The sequence below is a fragment of the Bos grunniens genome, chromosome 8 (genome assembly GCF_055505025.1).
Source record: "Bos grunniens cultivar Pamir isolate PY7600 chromosome 8, Bosgru_T2T1.0, whole genome shotgun sequence".
Classification (NCBI taxonomy): domain Eukaryota; kingdom Metazoa; phylum Chordata; class Mammalia; order Artiodactyla; family Bovidae; genus Bos; species Bos grunniens.
Window position 1 is genome coordinate 26,529,680 of NC_141172.1, and position 27,284 is coordinate 26,556,963.

Genomic DNA, 27,284 nt, shown 5'->3' on the forward strand with positions numbered 1-27,284 from the left:
CTCTTGCCTGGAAAATCCCATGGACAGAGAGCCTGGTAGGCTGCAGTCCATGGGGTTGCAAAGAGTGGGACACGACTGAGCGACTTCACTTTCACTTTTCACTTTCATGCATTGGAGAAGGAAATGGCAACCCACTCCAGTGTTCTTGCCTGGAGAATCCCAGGGACGGGGGAGCCTGGTGAGCTGCCGTCTCTGGGGTCGCACAGAGTCGGACACGACTGAAGCAACTTAGCAGCAGCAGCAGTTCATCCAGGGTAAATATAAATCTCAAAATTGTAGCTCAGATTTTATTCAAGTCCTTAAAAGATGCTGGGATGAATGGCTTTGCTTTCTCTTACCCAACAGTAGTAGTAGTAAGCTGAACACCATATGAGCTGCCTGATTGAGAAATTTTCCAAGTGCTATGAAAACATAATCCTATTCACAGTGTATCACACGTCTCACATTACAGTGCAACAGGTTATCTATTGAATAATCAGCACCCTTGAGAAGCCTCGATGTGTCAGATACAGCTCAGAAGTAAAATGGTTAGGGAACAGCGTTGGATATCAATTCTGCACTTAACCTGAGCATCCAGCATAGACATTTTCCATCCACCAATCTTCCTTCCCAAATGCCATCACTACATTAACATTTTTTAAGCATTCCACAGCAATGACAAATTGTTTTGTAGCCGTAGTGCCAGATTTAGTATGCAAGAGACATGTTCGCCTCTGCCAACAAACCAATAATTCTCACTAACATCTTCAGAGTTACAACATTTATAAAGTTGCAAAGTGGAGTAAACAAACCATCTGTTTGGCTTTTCCATATATGTCATGCTTTCTTATTAGCATATTACGATTCATTTACTAAACAAATTTGGTGATTTCGTTCACGTCAAAGTTAGGTTGGAAGCTTGAAGATGATTAACATTCCTGGGACAGGCACATTAATACATTGCTTCCTCGGCAAAGTTAAATGGCTTCTCAGGAGAATCGCCCCTTGTTGACAAGATGAGACTGTCAATTTGGTTTGCCTGCCACATTAGGGGCCGTAAGGGGATGGCAGGCTCTGAGAGAGGGGAGTCATGTAGGCAGCATAATTCACTGTGAATTGAGAAAAGAAGTCTAATTCTGATAAATGGTCGACCCCAATACATCCTACCTGTTATTACAACAGACGTGCCGTATCTGTGCAGTAAATTAGCTAAACCCCTAAAGAGTTTGGTGGGAGCTTATCTTCAAGTGAATAATTTGAATGGAGAGAGAACTGTCTGCGTGACCAGTATGGATGATTTGTTTTATATTGAAAGGGATTGAAGGGAGTGGATTTCATACTTTTAATTTGCAAGAATTTGCTTAGCTTTTGTTTCTTGCATTTATCATGTACTTCTGTACTTTTGGGGGGTAGAAGGGGTTGAGCATTGTTCACTAAAATTTCCTGAGCTGGGGATGGTTTTCAGATCTTTTGGAGAAAATCTTTAAATACTACCTTAGAGAGCACCTGCCCATTTTGCAAAAATGTATATAGTATCAAAACTATCATTACTTCACAGGGCTATAAAGTATACCACCATCAATAAATGGGAATACAAATATTTTTGAGGTATTCAGGACAACAGGTAGTGTCACGGCAATCTAGATAAAAGAATAAATAAGGCACAGAAGTTTTAATTTTCCATTTCTTTGGATTTGGAGAGCAGATTTACATTTCCAGTCAGGAATATTGACTCAGTGTCCAACAATACACTCAAACCCAGCATCCAGATTTTATATTTTATATTACAGGTTGAATACAAATTTATGTCTGCCCATATACATACATAAAAACACACATACACTATTTATATGTGGTGCTCTCTGCTGTGTATACTTCACTGTGATCATTCTGGACAGTTTGAGGTGTGTGCCTGTGTGTGTGAAGTGGCAAAGATAAGCAGAAAAAATAAAGGCAAAAGTTAGGCCAAAATGGAGCCTCAGTTCCATTTCACCTGGGGCACCGCAATTAATTATCAAGCATTTTGTTTCAGTTCAGTAAGTTTAGGATGGCTTAGAACTGACTTAAGAATTAAGGTTAGATTGGGCTTCTTATGTAACCTATAGCTTGATTCAGTTTGATGGCCACATTTTGATTTTCTAACTTGGTCATGAAATTCTTATTTTTTAAAAAAGTTCTTTGTATCTCAAAACCAAAGTTAAAATCTCAAAACATTTTTTCAGTGTGCTTAATTTTTTTTTTCTTTTTATGGTTAAACATTGCATTAAGTTGAACTAGGTATTTAAACCAGCTTAGAAAGGGAAATGTGAGGGAAAAAAGCTCAAGACAGGACTGACTTTCTCTAAAAGGTGTTTGCATTTATTTGACTGTTGGATTTGCTGTCTTCTGTGATTGTATGGTAAAATTTCTTTTTTTAACTGAGATATAATTGACTTGTTTTTGTTAAAGAAACCAAAAAAGAGTGGTAGTCCACTTTAATCTAGTTAGAGTGCTCCCACCAAGCATTTCAAAGAGTTAATCTGATTTCATGACCTCTTCTATGTCATATAAGCTTCATTACCTTTTGCTTTTAAGGGTGCTCTTAGTTTTTAAGAGGCTTTGGTAAACTCAGTACAGAAATAGTAGGAATGAGTGCAGAGGTCAGAAGAAACATTTGTGGTTCTAAGCATCGCCCAAGTTATAGGACTGTGTCATGCCGTAGTTATTATGTGGCATTACTTTTAATATTACCTTTAATATTAATATTATCTGTGTCTTTTCTTAAATCTTTAGGTTCATGTTCCCAATCTTGGGATCGTTGTTTCCACTTCTGTAATTTGTTTTGGGGAAAGTTTAAGACTCTGCCTATTACTGATTGAAGTCAAATAAATGTACTTCTAATTATGTCCCATGTGCAAAGTATTGGGTTGATCAAAAGTTAGAGTGTTCCCATCAGATGTGATGGGGAAATCCGAATGAACTTTTTGGTCAACCCAGTATTCTACTTGCGCAGCAGGAGACTTGAGCTTGAATAAGATATAGTTTGTGTTCTTAAAAGTGACCATCATGGAACTACATTTTGTCCTACTGTCTTGACGAGATCCCCCGTAAGATCAGATCCTTCCTCCCTCTACTTATCAACTTACCTTCTGTTTTCATCCCAGTCTTTTTTTTCCTCTAAAAGGAAGCTGCCTCCTCATATTGGTATTACCTACCTAATACCCAGTCAACGCAAATAGAAACAGCTTTTGTACTGCTGACATTCTTATAAAGTATAATAAGTTCTAATACAGTTTTAGTTCATGGTTATTTTTTCCTCTTTTCTGGAGACAAATATTTAGAACATTAGGTTCATTAGAAAAACTCATCTCTGGAGAACTCAAAATCTGTTCCTTTCTGGAGGCCTCCTGCTCCTTATTACAGACAGTTGCCCCCTGCTTTCTCTGCCAGGGGTCCTCCCATTTCCAGCACTCTCTGGTCTTCTTGAACTTTTCAGAATCCTCTTCCTTGTATACCTGATAGTCTCTTGGTGACTCTTGTTTCTGTGTCTCTTCATCTTCCTTTTCACCTCTCTAGGTTTTGCTGATCCATGTAAACTTGTAAGTTGCTGTTAGCTCCTGGTCTTCATCTCTTCTCCTCAGTAGTGTTCTGTGGCAGTTCGTGGTTTGGATTGACTGAGTCCAAGTCTGTTAACATCAAGCACTGCATTTTGTCCATTCTGTAGAGGCAAAGCTAACCTCCTGAGGTACAGGATCAGGACTCTCTCAAGAGTCTATCTCCTCTCCCTCTTGCTTTGCCTCTTTCCACTCCAGTAATACTGGGAGTTAACAGCTCCAAGCCCACCATCGTGAGAGTGAACCAGTAAGCTTTCCACCACACGTTCCTCCTATCCCTACTTCTGGTATTTTGCATATGGCATTCAGGAGGATTATTACACAAAAATGAAATAGATTAAGAAATGAACATAAAAGAATCAATTCTCTTGAACTGTGGTTGCATAATGGAAATTGACTATCACGAATGAACCCATGTACTGAAGTTATGAACAGCAGAGCTAATGCACTGCCATGAGTTCATCTTTATTATTGCATTACACCTGAATCAATTGATAAAGTAGCTTTTTTTTTTAAAGGCAAGGATGGCACTTAATTGAATAAAAGTCAATGTAATTATATTAGCAGAGGCCAACAGTACTGCTGACAGCAGAAAAGGGACACTGTTGAACCCAGTGCCAGAGCTGGTCTACACATTTCTGCACATCATTTGGTTGACAGATATTGAGGGCTGGTACCTCATCTAATTAGATTACGGATTTCTATTGCTGTAAGTGAGACATGAAGAGAAACATCTCTTCCTGGTAACACCACAGTGGAGATGTGTAATTTCACAAGTCATCTCAGGGAAGATGTGTCCATCTGGGGATCAGTGTGTCCTTTCATCAGTGTTAATTTATTCTTCCTTATTCAGTGTGTCTTGATGTGACTGCTGTGTCTGGCTGCTGTTTTCTCAGCAGTGAATCTAGGAAGCGGTAACTGCAGATGTGTGAGAAGCAACAGAGTTCTAGATTAAAGTCATCGCAAAATGTGTGTTTGTGAAATTAAGAAAGGGAGGGGAGGGTGTTAAAAATAATACACAGAGGGGTAGGGTTTTGCGAGCTGCTTATGGTTGGCAGGTTGTTTTATCAGTGGCGTAATAGTACGTACTGTAACTCTATTTCCACATTCTTGTAATAACTCCAGTGGCGTCATACCCACATGTCAGGGGGAAAGATTTCTCAGTAGGCATTTCCTGCACTCTGCTTAACAACCTGCATTTGGAATCATCTGCCATCTGACACCAGGGAGACGGGGCGCAACTGTCAGAGCAGGGACCCTGGGGACCACTTCTGTTTATCATTCACATATCCGCAACACTGCATGCATCTGTATAGAACTCATTTATGGATGACGATGATGCTGTGAATTTGGTTTATCTTAATTTGATTTATGATTTTTGGATGATGCAGCTGATCTGAAAATCATCAAGACAGCATATGAGATGATCGCTTATGACAGAAAATGATTTTTTGATCAGAACATTTTAAATCCCTATGTTATTGTTTAAGTTTTTTTTCCAAACCAGATGTCTAGAATGTGAATTTGTTTTCTCTCTCTCTCCTTCTCTCTCTTTTTCTCTCTCTGTCTCTCATTCTTGCTTTCTTTTGTGATCGATTTAGCAAAAGATTAGAAAGCTGATGTTATTATCACAAGGTAAGCTCAGCCGTTCTAAGTGCAGTGCAGAGGGGGCCGCCGCCCCTCTGCCCCTTCAAACCCAGAGTGCTATATATTGTCTTGTGTGGAAAGGTGGAACGTGTTTCCCACCTTTCTTGTCTCTGAGGCACATACCTCTCAACCATCTCTAAGAAATACTAGCCATGCTCGTCACCGAATGGTGTGACTCATTTTGGATTTTCCATACTTTTTAATTATAATCAGCAGGTCTGTCAAACTTGATCCGGGCCATTCTAGGTCATTTCTATTATCACAATTAACTTCTCCAAGATGTAGAGCTTCCACCATTATTGAGAAGCTTTTATGCATCTGTATTTATTTATTGGTTTGCTTTTTGGAAGGGTAGCCTTCAATTTAGACACTTGTCAAACATAAGCCTTTGCAGGTGGAGAGAGGTATATGCCCAAGGGCACTTTAAAAATAAATGGGGGATGTAAATACTAAGGCAATGTTTTCAGATAGATAATAAACTATCAGGCTTTGTAAATCATGACATCCCTATGGATGCTCTGGGACAAATCTTGGTTTTTTTTTCTTTATATATATACATATATATATATACAAGCAAAGCACTCAGTGAGTACAGTATAAGTTTTGCTTGCCTAAGAAGTATGGATTCCAGTTATTAAAATGGAGGGACCATGTGTTATTATTGTGCTTGAATTTTTTTTTTTTTTTGGTATTGTGTGTGGGTTTTTTTCTTTTTTGGTCCCTTTTTTTTTTTTTTTCTGTTGGGTGTGATTTTTTTTTTTTTTTTAATGGGGGGTGGATTTTATTTACTAAGCCAACTTCTGTTTTTCACCTTTTTTTAAGATTAAAGTTTACAACTTGGAATTACTTGAAATATTATTTTTAACTCTGAAATACAGCAGCTTCTGAAGATAAATGTATTTTACTATTAGATTTAGCTGAGATCCCAAATCATTCTTAAAAAGGGGATTTAAAGATAGTGTATAACCCTATTTTTATTAAATAAATTGCTAACCTGCTAAGCTAAATTTTCTTAAATAAGATGAGGAAGATGAGGGTGAACAAGTTGTTGTTTTGTCAAGCAAATTCTAAATTATCTAAACCATTTACTTTTTAAAAAAAAAAAAAGGTATCCTTTTCATACCTCTAAAGTGTTCGCTGTAGAAAAAAGGGGGTTTCCTTCTGTTTTTAGGTAAATTCAAATTATTTGGTTTGGACAAGCAGAAAGTTTCCATTCGTTGATCATATTCAGTATATTTTTTCAAATCTCTGCTGTGAGATTCTCTGCAGCTGATGCTGCTACAGAGTGAAAGGAACAGAACAATCATTCAGAAAAAGGTGCATGGGTTTGCTTTCATCCTTCCATTGAGGACTTTCACCCTCTTATAAAAATTATGTTAATCAAGAGCTCCCCTTATTGCACTCCCCGCTGCCACTTACTCCCTAATCCTGAGGATGTAGGAAAATGCTTGCTTTTTACAATAATGTCATTAGCAATGAATGCGCTTAGGTGATGCCTGGCGGAAACTGAATCAATTTTAAAATGCTCTCTTTTTTCTCGCCCTCTCCACTCCCTGTACACCTACCCGCCCCCACTTCCCTCTTGTTTTCCTAGACACAGTGCCAACATAAACCTGCATCGTAAACTGTTGACCAAAGAACTCGATGACATGGGCCTGGACTCATCACAGCCCTCCCTTAGCAAGGACCTCCGGGATGAATTTTTGATGAAGATCTATGGTGCCCAGCACCCCCTGGGGCTCGACATCAGGGAAGATGCCTCCTCTCCCGCGGGGACGGAAGACTCCCACCTGAACGGGTATGGGAGGGGCATGGCGGAGGACTACATGGTCCTGGACCTGAGCACCACCTCCAGCCTCCAGTCCAGCAGCAGCATCCATTCCTCTAGAGAATCCGACGCCGGCAGCGATGAGGGGATTCTCCTGGACGACATTGACGGGGCGAGTGACAGCGGGGAGTCGGCGCACAAGGCTGAGGCCCCCACCCTCCCTGGCGGCCTCGGGGCTGACGTTTCAGGGTCTCTGATGTTCAACAGCTTGTCCGGGAGCACTGGTGGGATCATGTGTACCATTTGCCACAAGATGTACAGCAACAAGGGGACGCTGAGGGTGCACTACAAAACCGTGCATTTGCGAGAGATGCACAAGTGCAAAGTCCCCGGTTGCAATATGATGTTTTCCTCTGTGCGAAGCCGGAATCGGCACAGTCAGAACCCTAATCTCCACAAAAACATTCCCTTCACTGCAGTAGATTAGTCTCAGAACGGACACTACAAATGCCAGCTCTCACCAGATGGCCTATGTATCTGAACTGCCATAGTCAGTGTGTGCTTGTGTACTTGGGGGAGGGTGTGTGTGTGTGTACACACATGTATACCTGTGGCTACATACACACACACCCACACGTTTTCTTTTCTTTAGATATAAGAAGATAAACACTAGGTGCTTTTGAAATTTTTTGTCTTTTTCCTTTATAGTTTTGAGAAAGAGGTCAGATCTTTAATTTAGAGGTGAAACAAAGTACCCTTTAAGTACACATGCGCACACATAAAAGCGTGCAACTAGCCCAAACTTTGACAGAATAACAATTTTTGGTCCTCTCCAAAGAGACGATTTGTTGTACCCATGACTGTTGCCTGCAAAGAGATAAAGGGGGGGAAAACAAAAAAGGAACTTCTTATAGTTGTCTTTTGTGAACTTTAAGGTTTTGAGAGAATCTTCATTTAAAGCATGGCAGATTCACCTGTAAATATTTAGCCTTGAGAGGCCAATGATGTAAAACAATTGTATTGATGGTTGTTTAACTCTTTTGTTTAATTTTTACAGTTACATCCAGCTGTTAGATATACAGGAAAAAAAATAGTTTGCTGGCTAGCTCTATTCATTTATGTTAGCATTAATGCACATTTTTTAAGGAAAAAAAAACATGGTCTTGTTTTTACTACCTGCTAGATATAGTGATAAAGAGGTGCTGGCATGCCTTACAGCACAGATCTGATTTTTTAAAATGTCCTGTACTAGTACATAAATCCAGTCATGCACTTTTTTTCATACACTACAAGGGGATGTGTAATATCCATGCTTCTTTTTTATCCTTAAACTATTGCCATACTTCAAGTAAGTGTCTTTTTTAAAAAATTCACTTGTATAAAAATGGTCTGGTCAGTATAGGGCACAAACGCCAAACAAAAGTATTAGTGTTAACACAAAACTGCCAACTTTGCACAAGTTTCCAGAAAAGAAAATACAATTAGTCACTCAACATAACCACAGGCCAATTTGTCGGCCACCAGGAAACCGCTTTAAGAAAAAAACACTTGGTGATGCTTTCAAGTGCCGAATGTTATTACAATCAACATTGTATCCTTCTTGCTTATATGTTAAGTTACATAAAAGGAAAACAAAGTGATGCGTGTGAAACAGCCAAGGCATTTATTCTTTAGAGGCAGGATAATATTTCAGGATACAGAAGCCCAAATTACTCACTACGGAGCAAAGCTGAATACAGTGAAAGAGCTGAATGCTCATGCGCAAGGACCTGACCCTTCTCCATTAAGAAGAAGGAAAAAGTCTGAGCTGAGTTGGTCTATTATGTGGCTGTGTAATTTGTCACAAGTACTGCAGTAGTACTATGATTCAGGCTGGTTTGATAGACAAAATCAAAAGACATTTAATGGTAGAGGCAGCAGTGCTTGGAAGCTTTGCAAACATGTGCTGAACTTGAACTAAGCAATACTCCTTTCTGAGCAGCCAGAAGAAGGGGGTTTAAAATAGGATCTCTCACTGTTTAGTGTTTTGCGTTTCCCCACGCGATTTGTCAGAGAGAAATGAAAGCAAGCCTGAAACCAAGCAATCGAGAGTGAGAAAGAGCAGGGAGAGGATTCTCCAAACCTTTTTTGTTTTGTTTTATTTTGTTTCCGATGTTTACACATGTTGCCTGAGCTGGTTAACCACATCGGCAGCCTCAGCTACCACAACATACTGACTAAATGATGATATTTACTCAGATTCAATCTGCAGCCAAAACCATTAGGGTGTGCATTGCAGACTGTGTTTTGTTGTCTTTTTTTTTTTTTTAAGTGGAGGGGGCAAAAGATAAACAAGGCATATTTTGTCGAACAGGACACAATAATTTAAAGAGAATGTATTTCTTTTCTGCATTTAAGGGCCTCAAACATTTCTTTCATCAGTCTAAAAGAAATACTCCCTTTGTCTTAACTTTTTAATGGCATTTCCATTTTTCATATGTTTCGTAATTATTTTTTTCTAAGTTCACATCAGCATTCACTTCCGTTAAATTTGCCAAAGGAAACTGTTAATATGTTTCTCTTGTTACTATTCCTGTAGGATTTATTGTACCTCAGTATTTATTGTTTCCAAAAATAAGCATCATTAGTTGAGGCTTCAGTATTTTTTGTGTGAAAATTTCAGAAACAATGGAATCTTAAGCTAGATGTGTCTAGCAGCTTTATCTTTTCATCTCCTTCAGAGGATGCTATGGGGTTCATTTAATTTTTCATTTGTTCTACAGTGAGGAGAGACCAAAAGTATTTGCAGTACAAAAGAAACTATATCAAACACTATGTTTTAATGACAAATGTTTACGGTAAAAAAGCTGAGGAATTAGTGCTAACCGTTTTTGTTTTTCTTGTACCTTTGAATTCCCCAAAGTCTTAATCGCTTTATTTCAGTGTTGTTAAACTGAATAGACAGATGTTTTCCTTTGTTTTATACCATATAAGACTCTGTACAGTATGTTTGTGGAAGATTGAACTAGAATAATGAAAATTTGTTTGCAAACATTTTGGTCCTCTTAGCCTTCTGTGTTGCGCTATTGCCCCATTAACCAACTGATTTGATTCCAGAAGGGTGGAAAAAATATTTTGTTGGTATCCCAGCAAAAGATTATGGAAACACTAGCTTTGCAAGTGTATACAGACCAAATGACACTTTTATGAAATAACACATTTTCAGCGATTTTTAACAATTACACTCTCGGTTGAGATATTAGAACTCAGCTTGTACAAAATCAGTGCTTAGTCTGTTTAATGTCAACTAAAAGGTCAAAGAGCCCTAATGAGTGAATTACATAGCTGTCAGCAGGTCACAACAAAGGAACTAGGCTTAGAACAAGTGTTTGTTAACTCGCCACAAACCAGGCTGATGTGGATAGCCAGTTAGAATAAGCCCAGAAGTAACAAGATTCTCAAGCAGAATTTCCATTGCTCAGAAGCATGAATGTGTTGACCTGCCTTTTGTTGGAGAAATGACAGTGAGTCCTGGACAAGCTGCCCTTTTTAAGTCTCTCCCCTCTTTGCTACTAGTTTTGTGCCTCAAGTGCCCACGTGTTACAGTGGCCTTTTAAGTGATGTATAATATTTTCCAGTTTAAAGCCTAGTTGCTTAAAAGGGACAGGGGGAGTGGACAGAAGTGGTCCTGAAGATGTAGAATCATGAAAACGTACATTTCTTCTAGTCCCAGAGTGTCGCTTGTTCTTGGGTGTGTGCCTGAGTGCAGTGTTTTGACTTAACTCTAAATCTAGTTAAGATGGTGATCCCAAGGCTTATTTGCAAATGGGAAGGATGATGTGATCACCATTTTAACCATTGAGCCCTTCCTCTCTGTCCATTCATACTCATTTCTTTTTTCATAGGAGTTTTCTGTTGTGACACAGGCTCTGTCCAGCTGCATCCATGCTAGGGCGGCTGAAAAAGGAATCAGATCAGTCGCTCAGTCGTGTCCGACTCTTTGCGACCCCATGAATCGCAGCACGCCAGGCCTCCCTGTCCATCACAAACTCCCGGAGTTCACTGAGACTCATGCAGCATTTCATCCAAGCAACCTTTTCCCCCACTTGATTCATTTTAACCAGCATTCTGTCACAGGTACAAAACTGGGCAGTATTATTAACATGCATGTTTGCTAGGTGGTATTGAAATGTTCTGTTTTGATCATTTTAAGCTATGTGTTAGTAAGGATCAGAAAAGGCTTAGTCTCCTTTAAGGACTGTCTGTGTGTTGTGGAGGGGGATGACCCGGAGCAAGAATAACAAGAGATAATAATTTGGTGTTTAAAATGTGATAAAAAGCATGACATTCTTCGTTCTGCTATTAATTGTATAGAAATAAGTCAGTGCATTTCAGATCTTAGTCCAGGCCGATGCCTTTTAAAGCTGGCAGACATCTCTTTTGACATTGTTTTTAGCACAATGGCACCACTGTCCTTATAGTGTAATTTATTTGGTCATGAGTTCCCAGGCTCTTCCAGTATGAGGAGAAAGGCACATAACTGGTTAATAGCCTGTTAGTGTGTGTATGCATATATAATATATATATATATATATATATATATATATAATATAGCCCCTTCTCGATATATTCAAAGCTTGCCTTTTTAAAAAAATAGCAAATATATATATATAGCAATTTTTTTAAAAAGGCAAGCTTTGAATATATCGAGAAGGGGCTGTTACAGAGGCATTCTCCTCATTTTACTCAGGGGAAACATGCACTAGGTTCCCACCAAATAAAAAGTGACCTTTTGTTCCTTCTCCTCTGTACACACCCCTCACGTGTGCCAAGCAAATGAGAACAGAGGCCCTTGGGAATTAAAACAGAAGGAAGCAGTAACCAGATTGAGATGGACATGCTGCTAACTGCCAGCCGTTGACCTGAGCAGTCCTAACTTGCACTCGGTCTTCAGTGTTGGGCCAAATGGACTAAGTACGTAAGTGTCACCTGTCATAAGACACGCTACATCTACTGTCATACGAAACAAATCAGCCAGAAGATACTTTGATCTTATGGATACACACCTTCTCTTGAGCTTTGCAAAAATTGTGACAAATTTTGGGGTTTAAAAACATCGCTTATATTTCACCCAGACTTGGAATATTTAGAGGAGTTTGCTTCTCCTTCTCATTCTCTGTGTTTCTAATGGGAGGGGTTTAAATAAGTATGGAGAGCATTCAGAGACAGGTGCCACAGAGACTGGAGGGAAGCACAGTTTTGTACAGTGAAGTGAGGGGTGTTAAGTAGAAGACTTGCACCTGTCCTGGTTTGAAGATAACTAGAAAAGAAAATAGTGGACACACTGAAAGGAGGCAGTCAAGAGAAGCGTCCGGTGCAACTCTGCCTAGCAGTGGGTGGGAGCGGATCCATGCAGCGCATCCCACAGCACCCCGTGACCAGGCGCCTCACTGAACCCTAGTCTGAGAAGGGAGGAGGACAGCAAGAGTGCTGCCTGGAATAGCTCAAGTCCCAGCAGGTCAGGCAGGCAGTGGCGGGGTGGGGCTGGGGTGTTCTTCTTCTCTTATTTTTGGAGTGGAAGTGATGCTCAAGTCCCTTAGGGAACTAACAGATCCGTTGGGTTTACCAGATCCTAGAAAAGGCTGGTGGTCAGACCAAGCCCTAGTTGTGCTGAGTGGAAAGACGTGATTGCCAGCACAGGTCTGTTCTTTCTCCATCGTGACTGTGGCTTGCCCCCATAGCCGCGGTTGTACTGCTCTTTGGCTGCAAAGATCTCTTGATCAAAATGTGAGCTCACTCACCTTCCTACCGAACATAAAAGCAACTTTGCTGCTTTCACATTCTCCCTCTAGGCCAAACCATGTGTGGTAGGTAGCTTTCCTCGTGTTAGCATCAGGCCACATCTGCTCTGCCCCAAAGGCATTTCCCTTTCCTATAGTCAGGACTGCTCACTGTACACGGTACTTTCCCATTAGTATTACGTAAATCCAGCTGTACAACTGACTGGTGGGCTAATGTAACATCACTGTTGCCCAGACACCCATCCTCTCCTGTATCCTCCCATCATCCTTATTCTTCCCACATCTTGCACAAGATGATGTTTATGGTCATTCGGCAATAACTGGACATCAACTGCTATCTTTTTGGCATTTGTCGAAAAATCCAAATGCCCGGTCACAGGGGGTTTAAAGAAAAAAAACTAAGCATTTTTACAAGTACACTGAATTGGATCAGCATTATTGTTCATTATAATGCTATATATTTTTTTGAAGTAACATACTATAGTTGTCATAAAACTATCTTTATTCTCCTCCTCTGAAGTGTTGTTGTAAATTTCACTTGACCTTTACTGCAAGCAAAAAAAAAAATTTTTTTCTATGTAGACTATCAAGACAAGGCTCAGTTTGTAACAAATAGTGGACCATTACAAAAGAGGAAACAGAAAAAGCCAGGCTGAGCAGCGAGAAGCTTCGGTTCAATTTCACCTCATATCTTTCTAATAACTTACTTGTCACTTTATTACCTTCCAGTAATGTGAACGCTGCTGACAAGACTGTCACACTAACAGCAGACAACACCCTGTCTGCTTCAGCCCCAGCTCTCCTGGCTACTTATTGCCCTGGCCCTGAAGGGACACAAACTAATAGTGTGCTTTCCAGTTCAGCACTTGGCCATCAAATATAAAAGGATGCGTAATTGCCTGTTTATCCCTTGTGAAGGGGAAATTGAGTACAAGGGCTAGGCTTTCCCACTGAGTTCCCCGATGCACACACATCCACAGTCACTCTCCCTCCCTCCCTGCACCTCCTCCCAGCACACGAGCACATACACACACCCACTAAACTGTATCTCTGGTAAGCCCAAGGCTGCCTCGCAGTGCCCTCTCCAGCTATTAAGTGCACAGTAACAAGACTACTTCTTAAATAAAGGGTCAGCAGAGAGATTCTGGCTTTGACAGCATCCTCTGGGTCTTTGGAAACAAGTATTGCAATTCTAAGCCCATGTATTTTGGGAGTACTGGGTATGGCCCCATAATTAGAACAAAGTTTCTACAAGTCAGTGGCAAAAGTGGGATTAGATTGCCCCATGTTCTGTAAATAAAGAACTAAGATGTTTTTCCTCTCCTTCAAAAAGTGCACGTGCTGTAAACAAATTGGTTGTGCGTGGTGGTTTGAAAAAAAATTTTTTAGCTTTGGCCTCCAACCAGTAGTCTAGATGTACACGAGTATCGTGCCGTGACAACCTCCAAATCCATAGTGTAACAGGACAGATTCACCTTTAATTGGACTGACAATCTGAAAAAAATAATAAGGCACAGGGACTTTGAGTTTAATCACTAAAACAGGGACTACCCTATATGTAGAAAGTAAATTCTCCACTTTGGGAGAATTTGGGGAAGTATAAGCACATGAGCTTTACAAAATCAAGTACGAGGGAACAAAAGGTACAAAGAAAAATCATGTGAAAATGTGATCTTCCTAAACATCTTGAGCCCAAATAACATATATAAGAATTGGCTGCTATTTTTGTATATTGAACTACTTACAGGATCATAAAAGTGGCTAGTTAGTGGCTAAATGAACAATAAGGTCTCAGTGTGCCTCTTGGGGAATTAGGGGACACCCTGCTTCTTTCTAAACTCGTGCAGTGGGTCTGATAGATGCTGTTGATCCCACCCCTCTCCCCCCACTGACTTTGAACAGTCACATTTTAAATCTGTGTCAAAAAATAAGACACGTGCAGGTGTCATCTTTGATGCAAACTTTTGGAAAGAGAGAAAAGTGGCAGACAGAGACAAAAGGTCTGTGTAGACAAACCTGTGCTAAAATAATTGTATTAAGCAGTATGTGGACTGGGCAGAAAAGCACTTTGAGTAACGATTCTTGGGGTCAGGGAAAAAGCAGTTGATGTTTTTAAGTTCTCCCAGTATGTATATATTACAATCATTTAGCAAACATCTTAAGAGAATCTTAATTAAAAATTCAGTTGCCAAAATTGCACAGATTATTCAATATTAGCTGTACCCCCCCCTCTTAAATAATAGGTATGCTTAAGGACAGTTTTAATTGTTTTAGTATATTTTTAGCTTCCTTTTTCTAAGATTCTTTGAAGGGAAGGAAGAGTGGAAAAAGGTATTTTAACAAAAATGGAAAGAAATAGATAGTATAAAACTATATTTCTTAAAGTATGCAAGCGCTAAACCAAGACTTTATAAGGCTTCCTGTTGCCAAACACAATGCTGAAATAATGCACAAGATGGCACATCAGTCCAGTACCAACCGGCTCTGCCCACTGCTGTTACAAAATGCAAGGATTGAGAGGTGGCCCCAGGGGTGAAGGGGCCCATCGGTGTCAGAGAGTCCCACTCCTCTGGCCCTGGAAACAGTTTCCGCAAGAGGGGGAGAAAAGACCAGCCCTCTTGGCAGACCTCCCCCAAGGTGAGCTGACCTGGCACTGTTTCTGCAGGAGCCGCATGCCCTGCCCTTCCCACTCTAGGCCACAGAGCACCCCTGGCCTGCCTGTGAATCAGCGCCGTGGCCAAGAGCAGCAGTGATTCATGAGGCATGATGCTCTTGATTCCCAGACAATGTGCTCAGTTAACAGGCTCACGCGAGATGTGTAAACCAAGTTGACTGTTTTCATCTAGTACTCAATTTGGAGTGTTTTTGCATGTCTTTGTACAGATCACTCCTCTCATTGCCCATCTTAATCTCCCCTGACTTCATTATCTTTCCACTCCTGCCCTTTCTTCTTCTGATCTCACCCACCCTCTTCAAAGAAAATCTTTTCTGAAGCAAGAAGGTAGAACACTCCCTCCTTCATCTGGATTTTGATCGCTCTGGAAACATTTGTGTGTTCCACCCTGTCTGGGGTTTACATAACGTGAATTAAGTGAATGAGCTGTTCTAGTATTATATATTAACCTGATCTGACTAAGATTTATAATATATGGTGCTCTCACTTTCCTGTGCAAACTTTGGTTCTGCTGCCCTGCCAGAAAAGTCTCAACCATTTTCCTACCAATGCCAGTATGAACAGGGCAGGAGAGCTAAACATGGGTACCTGGAGGTCAGAGGGGTGAGGGAGGTGGAGAAACCAGGAGAAGATGTGGGTCTGAGGCCTCCCTGGGCCTTTCCTCAAAAGTGGAGGTGAGTCAATACTTCAGGAAAGCAAGCTCTCAGCTCTCAAATGCTCCTCATCGACTAAGCCTTTTAGAACTAGCAAGATTCCCTCACCTGGTTGAGAGAATACATAACTTTCTTACTCACCCCAAACCCACTGGTGTGTCTTGCTAACAAAAACACTGGACACAACCCTCCTATTTGACAGCAAAATTGGCCAAAGGGAACTGAAATATCTTAAGGAAAAGGAATTTTCCCCAAGATAGGTCCTTTTCCCCACCCCCTACCCTGGAGTTTGGTGGGGAGGGCTGTGCTTTTTTTGTTTGTTTCTGTCCTCCTCTGCATCAAACCAGCCTCTCCTGCCCAGCCTGTCACAGAACCAAGGTCTGCACTACGAAAGGGGTCAGCACCCAGGGACGGGCACAGCTTACATCACCCTGATTTGATCATTGTGACGTCGGTAGCTTCATAAATACTGTATGTACCTTGAACAAGGGTTTTGTTTTTGTTTTGTTTTGTTTTTCTTAGTAGTTTAAGGGAATTAAAAGTTTTTATTTGCCGTTTCCTTTGTTGTATTTTCTGTACTATAACTGTCTATGTCTTTTGCATAAAATGCATAAGGGTTTGGGGATGTAAATGGAATTTTATTCATATTTTGTCCAAATACCTCTTGTAATTTGTATCAAAATTCTTGTACAATTTTTATATTAAAGATTTATCAGTCACTGATCTCTTCTTACCTCCTTGATTTGAAGAAACCTCAACCAACTCCAAGAGATCACTATGAAATACACCAAGAAACACTTTAGCTTACATTGTGATTCACCCTTATTTAAGCTCCCATGTTAGATAACTTGGTCTCCTTTTTGGACTGAATCATGCTATTATTGAACACACTTCTTAGGAAAATCAAATTCATCTCATGCTCAGATAGCCAAGCTGAGTCAGAGCCCCAGAGATCCTAGTCAGTCAGTTCCAATAGAGCCCAGCAAACACTGTCTCTTTCCTCACTAAAGCTATCCCTTTGGGGATGTTTTTCCAGTGTTTCCAGAATTTCCTTTCCCAGAAGCCTTGGCCCAAGATCTTTTAAGAAAAGGAAGACCTTAAGTATCTTTGCACCTTGGCCTTGTGTAAATAGCTTCCACCCTGACCCTGGGAAATTTGCGGACAGCAGCTAACAGGATGATAACTATATATGTTTGTGTTTCAGTGTATATTCTCTTGACAATGGTTTTCTACAGTTTGGGCTTTTATCATCTAGAAATAAAACTAGCAGATGGAGAGAGGTCATCATTGGCCACATCTCTTGTCACACTGCTCGAGGCCAATAGGAAGAATCATACAGGCTGCTTTTGACTCCGCGATTGTTTAATATCACCCCCACCTCTTAAACAAATTCTAGCTTAACATTAGGCTAACCCAGACTGTGACTGTTCCTGGAGTCTCCCTTTCCATTTAGTATTTCCTGTTCTCCATCCCCGGAGCCACACATATCCAGGTCTCCCATCTTGTGGCACCCCCTTCTCCCATTTCCTCTAACCCAGAGAAACCAGCAGCTACCCAGACTCAAATCTAGCAAACCCCCTTGGCCCCAGGTCTCTGGCCAGCAAAGAGCTAAACAGGCTGCTTGTATCTGCTGACTGTCATCAGACCCACAGTAAAGAACTGTCCAGCCAGCTTCAGGTACCACTGATTGAGGGTCCCTCCCAAGGTAGCTAAGATGCCAGCCACCAAGACTTGACACACCTCCCCCCATCCCAGTTTCCTCTGAGCACCCACAGACTGGCGGTAAGAGCAAAGAAATGAAAGATAAAACAATTGGGGGAAGTCAACCTTGGTTCAGGCATGTGGTTATTAAATGTCATGGATATGTTAACGCACCCCTACAGGGAATCCAAGCATAATTATGATCTTTTCATCTGTCATAACACGTCTGTAATTGGCAAGAATCCTCCCTCAAACAGCTCCTTCTTTAAAAAATGTATTCTTAAGTGTCGTTAAATGGTGGAAATCCTCCTGTTTAGTGAAGAGGCACCCATGAATTCAGCTCTCAGCACAAGGCTAATCCGCACTGCCTGGGCTACAGCCCTTAGCTTTTCTGAGCCACTGGAAGACTCGCCATCTGCTAGTCTGCCCCGTGTCATTGACGATAGCACAGCAGATTAAGTGCTACTAATTTAATAAAGCTGCTCTGAGGACGGAGCCGATCTATCAATGAAGACCAGAGAGGATAGCATGGGTGGGGGGCTCAAGAGGGGTGGCGGAGAATATCGAATTGCCTCAAGTAATACTGGGCGGGGGTGGCTGGGAATCTATTGATCCTCTGTACAGCGCAGTTATTTTTAGTCACCTGACTCTCAGGCACCCAATCATTACCCATATTCATCAGAGACATATAATGAACAGAGGTATTGATTAACAGGGGCAGCCGAAGACAGCTCCCAACAGTACTAGCTCACATTGATAGGTGTCCAATGGGAATACAGGCCATGCAGCCCCGGAACATAACTTACTCTGTTCTAGGTCCTTCCATTGATTTTGCTTAGTGGGGAGGGGAGGGTGGAGGAAGAGACAGCCTTGTACACAGTGGTGCTCCCTTGACCTTTCTCTGAAAACTTCTCTGAAAAAAAGAGAAAACTGACCCACTTACAACAGTCAACAAGTCCGTAGCCCTGCTCCAGTTTGCCTGCTCCTCTCCAGGCTGGCAGTCCCACCTCATCTCTGATTGCCGTTTGTGTTATCTTGATTTATAGAAATGTGCTGGAAGCTGGGACATGCCAGTCAGAGCTCAGAGCCATCAGGCAGATGAAGCCTTCACTCCCCTAAAGATCAACATATGGCTTCGGGAAATTATCGTGTTAGGCTAATTGCACCAAGTTGGCATGGTAGGAACATAATGAGTCCCGGTTTCAGCACGCTGACCCCAAACCCAGTGATGCCAGCGCAGAGTAACTTTCCAAGCATTTTGCCTCATGGCAGGAAACCTCATTGAGCTGCTGTTTGCAAAAGGTATTTGGTTCAATTTCTAGGATGCGCCCAGAACCTGCTCAGTGCGCTCCATTCATACAAAGGAGTTTGCTGTGTGGTTCAGGCGGGCTCTTGTCCTTCCAGAGAACTAGTGGTGACCCACACACCACAACCGTTAGAAGCCATGTGCTGCCTGGTGGCTGACAGGCTGTGTAAAATGCTGATAGGTAACTAGAAACCATTGAACCCCGGGGAGAAAAAAAATAGAAAGGATTAAGACAAGGACAGCTGTAAAAAATAAAACTCGAATGCATCATTAGAAACCAGAAATTCACAAAGTCCAATTGCCTGTCATCCACACTGGATATTAGCAACACTTGACTTAGATATGAGTGAAATGCTGAAGGAACATGAAGTCACCCCTTAACCCCTGAAGCTAAAGGCAAGTTTCTGTTTGCCCCAGTTTCTCCTTACCTCAGTCCGGGGTTTTGATGATGTTTAATGTCATTTGCCTCCAATTTTTCTTGACAGTGTGTCTTTATTTGTCTTACCTTGGTCAGCAGACTTGTTCACCTTCAGGTCCAGCCTCTCCTTGGACTTCGAGAATTTTGCATGTACCACCTTCCGCCTTTTCTCTTCCTGTCTTTATTTTCTTCATTATGATGTTCAGCTCAATTTCTGTTTTCTTAGCCAAAACCAAAAAAAAAAAAAAAAATCAGTTCAATAAATTCTGATCCTCTGGGATTAAATTGTACCTTAACTTCTTTCCAAATGTCAGAGCTTATATGGAAAAAAAAAAAAAACAAAGGTTTCAATAATTTAAATCCCAAGCTCTGGGTATTGTGCAGTAACTTCAAGTTTTTGTAATGCTCCAAAAAATAAAAAACAAAAATGTGGTTATGAGCAATTGAATTTGGAGGTTATCAGGGTTTGGGGCATATACTGTGTGAGGTGATTTAAAGTTATTAGGCCACTTCCAGGTTTTTAGAGAGATTCATTTTTATAAATGTAAGTGCTATTAAGAACTCAAAGCACTCTCATAATTCCCCATCTTTGTTCTTCCCCATGATCTCAATTTCAATTTTTTTTATTTTTTTCTTAAGTGGAGAATTTCCTTCCCAAGTTTCACAAAGTCATTTGCAAACTGAAAACAAGACACTTATTTGATTATTTTCAGATGTCACATCAATTGGTCTTCAGCAGAAAGTAATCCTGCAAGATGTTATGCTTTATGCTTTCTGTTCTTTCAAAAACCACAAACCTGTGTGTTTGAAAACATGTCTCTTTCCAAAGCCCTCTGCCGCACCCACAGAGCACACATATGAGAATGGTTTCAGGCTCATATACAGACATGCCTTTTCAAGGAAGCAACAAAGCCCACTCACTTCACAGATCTACTGTGAATGTAAGCAGAAGCAGGGAAGAAAGCCAGGGTGAAATCCAGGAAGTTGTGTCTAGCAGGGAACTGTGTCCTCAACACTTTAAAGATGGGCAGTTTCTCTAGCCCTTACAGTTTGTGGTACGTAGTAGGTGATCAAGGTGCGTCCACAGAATAAATGGGTACCACAAATGGGGATGAAAGGTGAATGGACGGAGCCTTTTGTTTAACGCCAAGGTCAGAGCCAGCCGTAAGGCGGAGGCTGTCACACCTGCATAGAATGCAGGCATCAGCTATTTGAGGACTCTGCAAAGCAAATAGTAGCAGAAACACTGAGAAAGCTGAGCAGGATTCTCAGTACCGCTGAAATAGCCTGACTTTGCCATTTCCCCTCTCTGTGCCCAGGCCTGAACTCCTGGAAACCTGAAACCCATGAGTAGTCCTCAGGGCTGGACAGAGAACTCTCCAGGAGAAACCCTCAGGTCAAGGAGCCAGGAAGAAAACAGTGGATGCTCAGGAGAGTGGGGGAAATTCCCTATTCTTTTTTCTTTTTGCTGTTTTTTTCATGCCTGCCTCAAACCCAAGCAACCCTGTGACGAAAGGGGCGACAGTGGCAACAGGAACCAGAAGGCACCTGAATTCTTGGGAGGGAAGCCACCTGCCTGAATTGGGGGAGCTTCTGTCCAGAGAGGGTGGGGAAGCCCCTTTTGCTTTTTCTCTGTCTGCCCACCCACTTGGTCTGGGAGGTGAGCATAGCCCCAGGAAGTAAACTGCGGAGCAGGAGCTTTCCAGCCAGAGGACTGAAAGGGCAAGGCTGGAAAATTCCAGGGAGATGGTAGACAGAGAGGTCCTAGGGAAAGTAGCCCCTTCAGATGAATTTCTGAATCACCCCTTATCCCACATGGCACATCCTCACATGGGCCAGATCCAAATAGTGCTTCAAGGGTTTTGAAAACTGGACTGACACCGGAATGAAGACCCACAGAAGGCTGATTGGGACTTGCAACCTGAATTAAGGTTGAAGGCCTTGCTAAAAACATGGAGACATTCTCCACAGAAATTAAACAAGACCCAAAACCTCATAATATGTGTTGTAGGCAAACTTCTTGATTTTTGTCTGCTTTTCAACTGTGGTAAAATATACATAACAAGAATGTGTTATTAATCATTTGAAAGTGTACAGTTCAGCGGTGCTGCGTATCATTCACAATGTCGAGAAACCATCACCACTATCCATCCCCAGAACTCTTCATTTTCCTCAAATACAACTCTGTACCCATGAAACACTGACTCTCCACTGCCCTTCTCCCACCATTCTGCTCTCTTTCTCTATGAATCTGACTACTCTAGCTACCTCATCTAAGTGGAATCTTATCATCTTTGTCCTCTTGTGACTGGCTCGTTTCACTAGCATAATGTTCACAAGGTTCATTCATGCTGTTGCATATGTCGGGATGTCCTTCCTTTAAAAGCTCCATAGGTTTCATGGTGTGTATACACCACATTTTGTTTATCCATTAATCTGCTAACAGGGAGTTGGGTTGCTTCCAACAGTAGGCACTAGGCAGACTTCTAAGATGGTCCCTAATAAGCTAGTGAAGGTTTAGACACTCAACAAGGACCAGAGTGTTCTCTTGGCAAAACTCTGACCGCGGGACAACCAGGGCACCAGGCATGTCATCCAGCTACGTGGAGCGGCTGAAGGGCATGTCCCTGCTTGTCAGACCCTGACAAATGTGGCCCACTGGAGAAGGGAATGGCAAACTCCTTCAGCATTCTTGCCTTGAGAAGCCCATGAACAGTATGAAAAGGTAAAAATATATGACTCTAAAAGGAGAGCCCCTAGGTTGGTAGGTGTCCAATATGCTATTGGGGAAGATCACAGAAATAGCTCCAGAAAAAATGAAGAGGCTGAGCCAAAGTGAAAATGATGCCCAGTTGTGGATGTGTCTGGTGATGAAAGTAAAATCCAATGCTGTAAAGAACAATATTGCATAGGAACCTGGATTGTTAGGTCCGAATCAAGGTAAACTGGATGTGGTAAAACAGGAGAAGGCAAGAGTGACCATTCACGTTTTAAAAATCAGTGAACTAAAATGGATGGGAATGGACGCATTTAATTCAGATGACCATTATATCTATGACTGTGGGCAAGAATCTCTTAGAAGTACTGGAGTAGTCCTCATAGTCAACAAAAGACTCCGAAATGCAGTATTTGGGTACAGTCTCAAAAATGACAGAATGATCTCAGTTCTCCAAGGCAAACCATTCAACAGCACAGTAATCCAAGTCTATGCTCCAACCACTAATGTCAAAGAAGCTGAAATTTAAATATTCAATAAAGAACTAACACTAAAAATAGATGTCCTTTTCATGGCAGGGGACTGGAATGAAAAGCAGGAAGTCAAAAGGCACCTGGAGTAACAGGCAAGTTTGGCCTTGGAGTACAGAATGAGGCAGGGCAAAGGCTAACAGAATTTTGCCAAGAGAACACACTGGTCATAGCAAATGCCCTCTTCCAACAATACAAGAGATGACGCTACACATGAACATCACCAGAAGGTCAAAACCAAAATCAGATTGAGCATATTATTTGCAGCTGAAGATGGAGAAGCTCTATACAGTCAGCAAAAAGAAGACCTGGAGCTGACTCAGATCATGAACTCCTTACTGCAAAATTCAGACTTAAATTGAAGAAAGTAGGGGAAACCACCAGACAATTCACGTATGTCCTAAATCAAATCCCTTATGATTATACAGTGGAAGTGACAAATAGATTCAAGGGATTAGATCTGACAGAGTGCCTGAAGAACTGTGGATGGAGTTTTGTACCACTGTATAGAAGGTGGTGATCAAAACCATCTGCAAGAAAAGAACTGCAAGAGGACAAAGTGGTTGTCTGAGGAGGCCTTACAAATAGCTGAGAAAAGAAGAGGAGTGAAAGGCAAAGGAGAAAGGGAAAGATATACCCACCTGAATACAGAGTTCCAGAGAATAGCAGGGAGAGATAAGAAAGTCTGCTTAAGTGAACAATGCAAAGAATAGAGGAAACGACAGAATGGGAAAGACTAGCGATCTCTTCAAGAAAATTAGAGATATAAAGGGAATATTTCATGCAAAGATGGGCACAATCAAGGACAGAAACAGCAAAGACCTAACAGAAGTGTAAGAGATTAAGGAGAGGTGGCAAGAATACATAGAACTATACAAAAAAGATCTTCATGACCCAGATAATCACGATGGTGTGATTACTCACCTAGAGCCAGACATCCTGGAGTGCTAAGTCAAGCGGGCCTTAGGAAGCATTACTACCAACAAAGCCAGTGGTGATGGAATTCCAGCTGAGCTATTTCAAATCCTGAAAGATGATGCTGTGAAAGTGCTGCACTCAATATGCCAGCAAATTTGGAAAACTCACCAATGGCCACAGGACTGGAAAAGATCAGTTTTCGTTCCAATCCCAATAAAGGGAAATGCCAAAGAATGTTCAGACTGCCACACAATTGGACTCATTTCACATGCTAGCAAAGTAATGCTCAAAATTCTCCAAGCTAGGCTTCAACAATATGTGAATCAAGAACTACCAGATGCACAAGCTGGATTTAGAAAAGGCAGAGGAACCAGAGAGCAAATTGCCAACATCTGCTGGGTCATAGAAAACGCAAGGGAATTCCAAAAAAATCTATTTGTTTCACTGACTATGTGAATCCTTTGACTGTGTGGATCACAACAAAATGTGGAAAATTCTTAAAGAGATGGGACTACCAGATAACTTACCTGCCTCCTGATAAACCTGTATGCAGGTCAAGAAGACAGAACCGGATATGGAAAAATGAACTGATTCAAAATGGGAAAGGAGTACATCAAGGCTATATTCGTCACCCTGCTTATTTAACTTACATGCAAAGTACATCATGTGAAATGCCAGACTGGATGAAGTGCAAGCTGGAATCAGGATTGCCAGGAGAAATATCAACAACCTTAGATATGCAGAAGACATCACCCTAATGGCAGAAAGCAAAAAGGAGCTAAAGAGCCTCTTGATGAAAGTGAAAGAGGAGTGAAATACTGGCTTAAAACTCAACATTCAAAAAACTAAGATCATGGCATCCAGTCCTATCACTTCATGACAAAACTGATGGGGTAAAAAAGGAAACAGTGACAGACTTTGTTTCCTTGGGCTCCAATATCACTGTGGATGGTGACTACAGCCATGAAATTAAAAGATGCTTGCTTCTTGGAAGAAAAGCTATGACCAACCTAGACAATGTACTGAAAAGCAGAGACATCACTTTGCCACCAAAGGTCCGTATAGTCAAAGCTATGGTTTTTGCAGTAGTCATGTAGGGATATGAGAATTGGACCGTAAAGAAGGCTAATCACCTAAGAATTGATGCTTTTGAACTGTGGTGCTGGAGAAGACTCTTGAGAGTCCCTTGGACAGCAAGGAGATCAAAGCAGTCAATCCGAAAGGAAATCAACCCTGAATATTCATTGGAAGTACTTATGCTGAAGCTGAAGCTCCAATACTTTGGCCACCGGATGCAAAGAGCCAACCATTGGAAAAGACCCTGATGCTGGGAAAGATTGAGGGCAGGAGGAGAATGCGATGGCAGAGGATGAGATGGTTGAATGGCATCACCGACTCAATGGACATGAGTTTGAGCAAACACAGGGAGATAGTGAAAGACAGGGAAACCTGGTGTGCTGCAGTTCATGGGGTCGCAAAGAGTGGGACACAACTTGGTGACTGAGAAGCAACAACAATAAACCTCTATTGGAGTTTTCATATCCTTACATGATCCCATCCCCTTAAGTACAGGCTGGACCTAGTGACTTACTTGTAACAACTTGACTGTGATAAAAGTGGTGGCATACAGGCAGAATAAAATCCATAATTTTTCAGCCTATGAAGAACTAGGAAAATCTTTCACATAGGAGAAGACAATCAATAGATTATATTACCAAGATGACAAAGGTATAATTACTTGAAAAAGACTTAAAAGCAAGTATTATTTAAATGCACCAACAGTAAGGTCAAATTCTGTTGAAACAAATAGCAAACTAGAAGTTCTCCTAGACTTCTAAATAGAAATTTTAGAACCCAAAAATGAGATTATTAAAATAAAAAAGTCACTGGATCCATTCAATAGTAAAATGGAGATGACAGAAAAAGTCAGTGAACTTGAAGACAGGTCAACAGAAATTACCCAATCTAAACAACAAACAGAAAAAAATTGAACAGAGCCTCAGGGGCCTGTGAACGATAACAAAACATCTAATGTGTGTTATTAGAGTCCCAGAATCACAGGAGAAAGTTCAGTAAAAAAAAGGTGTATAAAAAAATGATCACTGAAAACATTCTAAATTTGGCAACAGACACAAACCTCCAGATTCAAGAGACTGAGTAAACCCAAACAAGATAAAACCAAAGAAATACACGCCCAGATAGGCAAAATCAAAGCCTGGTGGGCTGCTGTCTATGGGATCACACAGAGTTGGACAGGACTGATGTGACTTAGCCAAAGGAAAAAAATATCCCCAAAGGTAACAAGTTGAGAAAAATGATACATCACTTCTAGGGTAACAATTGGAATGACTGTGTTTTTTCCATCAGAAACTAAGAAAGCCAGAAGGAAGCTGAACAACATTTTGTTAAGTAGTGAAAGAAAAGACCTTTCCACCCCAAACTCTAAATCCTGGAAAAATATTCTGCAGGAATGAATGTGAATTAAAGACCTTCTCAGATGAAGGATTTCTCAATCCCTCTCCACCAGTATATATGTTCCAAAAGAGCTGCTAAAGGAAATTACTTATAAGAAAAGAAATTACACAAAAAGAAAATTGGAACTTCAAGAAAGAAGACAGAGGGCTTCTCTGGTGGTCTAGTGTTTGAAAATCCACCTTGCATGCAGAGACACCAGTTCAATCCCTGTTCTGGGAAAATCCCCACTGCTAGGGAGCCCCAAGCCTGTGCACCACAACTATAGAGCCCGTGCTCTAGAGTCCATGAGCTGCAACTACTGATCCCACTTGACTTACAGCCCATGCTCTGCAACGAGAGGCCTCCACCATGGGAAGCCCACACTGCAACAGAGCAGCCCCCACTCTCTGCAACTAGAGAAAGCCTGCATGCAGCAGCGAAGACCCACCACAGTCAAAAAATAAAAAACTAGTTTTTTTTTTTTTAAAAAAAGAAGAGCAACAAAAATTATAAATATATGGGCAAATACAATAAATTATTTTTCTCCTGCTAACTTTCTAATAGTTTGAAGGCAAAAAAATATGACATTGTCTGGTGGTGTTTTAGTATATGTAGGTTTAGTATGTGTAAAACTTAAGACAACTATGATATAAGATTATACCATGTACAGTTCTATTATATAACATTCTCTAGAAGACAAAACTGTGGGAGAAGGCAATGGCACCCCACTCCAGTACTCTTGCCTGGAAAATCCCATGGACGGAGGAGCCCGGTAGGCTGCAGTCCATGGGGTCTCGAAGAGTCGGACACAACTGAGCGACTTCACTTTCACTTTTCACTTTCATGCATTGGAGAAGGAAATGGCAACCCACTCCAGTGTTCTTGCCTGGAAAATCCAAGGGACGGGGGAGCCTGGTGGGCTGCCATCTATGGGGTCGCACAGAGTCCGACGCGACTGAAGTGACTTAGCAGCAGCAGCAGCAGACAAAACTGCAGCAATAGAGGACAGATAAGTGGTTGCCAAGGCTTAGGGAGAAGGTGGAATATGACTGTGGAGAGATAGCAGGAAGGAATTTCTGGAGTGATGGAACATTATTATGTCCTGTTTGCAATGGTGGTAACCACTCTATGTATGTCCTGAATTTTA

The 27,284-nt window shown here is 41.3% G+C and overlaps 1 protein-coding gene and 1 long non-coding RNA gene across 31 annotated transcripts in view; one reads left to right on the plus strand and one right to left on the minus strand.

The window, feature by feature from the left end:
- Positions 1–16,817, plus strand: part of BNC2 (basonuclin zinc finger protein 2) — a 485,666-nt gene extending 468,849 nt beyond the window's left edge. For 20 of the 23 annotated variants that reach the window (XM_086415025.1, XM_086415003.1, XM_086415008.1 and 17 more), the window contains one exon: positions 6,814–16,817. In XM_086415025.1, coding sequence (XP_086271151.1) covers positions 6,814–6,830 — 17 coding nt within the window. In that variant the 3' untranslated portion in view covers positions 6,831–16,817. Of the gene's footprint in view, positions 1–5,173; positions 5,208–6,813 lie in introns of all 23 variants that reach the window. The other 3 variants (XM_086415024.1, XM_086415026.1, XM_086415027.1) reach the window with 1 other exon arrangement.
- The window catches only part of LOC147366863 (uncharacterized), a 153,480-nt gene that overhangs the window by 64,667 nt on the left and 61,529 nt on the right, over positions 1–27,284 (minus strand). For 5 of the 8 annotated variants that reach the window (XR_015169510.1, XR_015169506.1, XR_015169509.1 and 2 more), the window contains exon 2: positions 19,607–19,740. This is a non-coding gene — a long non-coding RNA (uncharacterized LOC147366863). Of the gene's footprint in view, positions 1–7,661; positions 7,855–14,129; positions 14,262–18,601; positions 18,709–19,606; positions 19,741–27,284 lie in introns of those variants that run through there. The other 3 variants (XR_015169508.1, XR_015169503.1, XR_015169504.1) reach the window with 3 other exon arrangements.